The sequence below is a fragment of the Aplysia californica genome, unplaced genomic scaffold, assembly GCF_000002075.1.
Source record: "Aplysia californica isolate F4 #8 unplaced genomic scaffold, AplCal3.0 scaffold00278, whole genome shotgun sequence".
Classification (NCBI taxonomy): domain Eukaryota; kingdom Metazoa; phylum Mollusca; class Gastropoda; order Aplysiida; family Aplysiidae; genus Aplysia; species Aplysia californica.
Genome location: NW_004797548.1, coordinates 353,384 through 356,541, shown reverse-complemented (window position 1 = coordinate 356,541; position 3,158 = coordinate 353,384). Strand labels below are relative to the sequence as shown.

The window sequence follows — 3,158 nt, the reverse complement described above, 5'->3', positions numbered from 1 at the left end:
TCGAGGCCAGCAGTGGCTTCCCTATAAAACCGGCCAACCCACAAAATTGAGGGTTGGTCGGTTTTATATGGAAAAATTTGAGTGACGTAACCGTCTAACCCACGCAGTTTCATTAAAAACGATTTTTTAAGGAAAAAAAGGTCTACAGTTTTTCGGTAAAGGGTTTTTATTGGTGTTTGAAGCATTGATTTATCGATAGACACCTTTGTTTTCGAATAAAACAGTTTTTTCCTTCTCCTGTAAAATTTACCTCGCTGGGGTTTTATCACAAGGCCGACGATATGTAAGCCCATCAAGCTCAAGCATTGCTGTTTCAAGTGAAGCACAGAAATCTGAGTTTGGCTTTTGAGATAATAAACTCCAAAATGGAATATAATTTAAAATGCAACATTAGATTAATAAAACACTTGTACTGCAAAATGCGTTCATGCTATAACAACAGTGAGATTTCCAGAGCGAAAGTGGGATCGTCTTGTTAGTCTTAAGATGATCTTTAAAATGAGATGTTAAACAGGCTTCTAGGTTTATCAGATCGAGAGAAAGTGATACGGAAAATTACCAGAACCGAGTTACGCAGGCACGGCAGTGGGCATCGCTATCATCACGGTTTTTAAGCTCGGGAGTGACCGACTGACTGATTTATTACCTTCGTGCGGGAGGTCAGACCGGAGCTCGGTTACCAACTAAAGTACCACTTTCAGTGAGATTTTAACAGCCGTGGTAAGTAAAAAGAGTTAGCGTCACTGCCATCTTCTTCAGCACTAGAAAAGTTTAGATTGGACCTAGTCCATCAGGTGTGTGCTGTAGTGTGGTTTGCTCCTTCTTTCCTATCAAATATCTATCATCTTTACCTCTCCTTTTTCTGTTTGTTATTCGCTGGTAATACCTATAATGTTCAGCACTTATATGATCTTATTGTGTTGCAAGTACTGTAGAATGTTTACTAAAACAAAAACAAATCGGGTCCACCATATTGAGAGGTTAATTCACCATTGTGCCGGTGTTGCCCCCAAAAAATCCCCCCTGAAATTTTATTCCGTTATCGAACAACGTAGCTCAAACAATGTTTATTCACTCACAAAGGACAGTAGTGACATGCTTGTGATGACACATTGAGTAATATTAGAAGAAAAAAAAAGGAAACGAACTGAAGGGGTTTCGATAATGGTAGTGTCTTGTTTATCGATTTGACCTTTGGGTCTGGCAGGGAGTGAGCTAAGTTTTCACTCTAGAAGCCCCAAACCGGATATATTTAATAATAATATAAAATTGACAGCCTACCAGAACCATGAAACATTTTTGTATGATTTTCTAGTGAATGATATGTTAAGAATTAAAATTATGTGTATGTTGCAGGGGTCGAGGAGGTCCAAGAAGACAGAAATTTCAAGATTTCATGCCACGCATGGCAGTTATTGACACCACTGAGGATGGTGCAGATACGATCCCCAATCTGGATGATGATGGCTTCGTTCAATATGAGAGTGGTCGCGGCCGCAACAGTGAGAGGCGACGAGGCAGTAGGGGAGGAAGTAGCTACAGGGGTGGGATGCTGTCTAACAACAGGGGCTACCATGAGAACAAGGCCCACCGGTATGATAGTGGGAGGTGAGTGTTCAAAGGTTTTTTCTCGTTTGTGTTTTTGTGTTTTTACATATTTTTTACCCAGAAGAATTGTTTTTGTTTGTTCTGTTGCTTTCTAATGGTATTGCCAATGTTTATAAATCTCTTGGTTATTTCATGACTTATCATATACTCGACCTTGTGATAAAACCTACTAACCCACAAAGTATTTTAAAAAAATGTTTATTGGCCCTATCGATTGTCCATTTCATAAGCTCACTCAAAGGCAGATCTGAAATTTATCTAAAAATGTCTTTAAAACATTAGAAGTAAATCTGTGTTGTATAACCCGGCACCCATCGGATTTTAGCCCGATAATTCTGACTATCCCACCTGCGACAAGGGAATAAGGGTTTGCTGTTTTTGTCATGCTAACAATGAACGGCCATGTGCTATATTACTGACTAACCGTGACTTAGACTCGTCCCTGGACTTCGTTTGACATCAGATTCGAACCTTCAGGGTCCCCACCAGGTCGGGAAATCGGGAAAAAGTCGGGAATTTTGTGATGGGTCGGTAAGTCTGGAAAGGATAGGGCCTGTGTAATATTAGTAGTGTAGCTATCTAGACAGTATGGTTGATGAATCATGAAGAGGAAATGTAATTGAACCGCTATGGCGGAAGTGCATGTGTGACACCGAGGCTCGATTGGGAAGAATCAAGATCTACTTTTGCTTTCGTTACCACCCAGAAATTTTGTCCTCTGCTGTCACTAGTGAAAAAAAAAAGAAAAGAAAGTTATACAAGCGTCTTGTCAGGTTCGCCCTCGTGACCGGTCAATGAACCTGTGAGTGTGAGACCGGCGGTCTGAGCGCTGTGAAGTGTGAAGTACAGTGGAACTCGGATTCAACGAAGTCGCCGGGCCTGACCCAAAACCTCGTTGAAACCGAGTGTTCGTTATAGCAAATATGAGGTTTTATGTAGATTATTACAGACACTGAGCACATAATGTGTAAAGAGAAGTAACAAGTAGTGTCTGAAAAGCCTGCACATTACGAGCTGTGTAAAAAAAAGACCAATTCGTTCAAATCTCGAATGTTTGCCAAAAAGTTGTGTTGCTGTGTAGAGCCTAGCACACGGCAACTTTTGATTCCATAGACCAGCGCTCAATTTATTACGTAGATCTACGTCAATGCTAGGGCCGAACTTATATAATAATGATCAGTTCCTGAGGGGGGAAAAAGACTGACGCGTTTGTATCTGCAACGTTCAACGCCCGTACTGCTGGTGCGCCCCCCACCCCCCTCCCTCCCCGACACAGTCACAGGTGTTCAGGTCACCCATCCGACCCCGACACACGCCAGAATAATATACATGTGGGTGTGCCAACAACACATGGGTTGGTATGAAAAAGGCCACTGATTGGTCGCATTCAATCGGCTAAGTGAACAATAGTTCACGATGCAGGTGCAATGGAAGGTTTCCGGGAATAGATAAAGTTCGTCACCCCCAGTGGGTCGGGGGGATATAAATAGACCCACTGCTTCGTCTGCAGAAGGTGCAACCCCTTCAAAGGCGGAGTGTCGCACACGGAC

The 3,158-nt window shown here is 42.3% G+C and overlaps 1 protein-coding gene across 2 annotated transcripts in view; it reads left to right on the top strand.

Annotated features, from left to right (window-relative positions):
• LOC101854262 (serine/arginine repetitive matrix protein 1) overlaps nucleotides 1-3,158 on the top strand; it is a 149,298-nt gene that overhangs the window by 67,092 nt on the left and 79,048 nt on the right. For both annotated transcript variants that reach the window (XM_005101304.3, XM_005101303.3), the window contains exon 7: nucleotides 1,357-1,608. In XM_005101304.3, coding sequence (XP_005101361.1) covers nucleotides 1,357-1,608 — 252 coding nt within the window. The remainder of the gene's footprint in view (nucleotides 1-1,356; nucleotides 1,609-3,158) is intronic.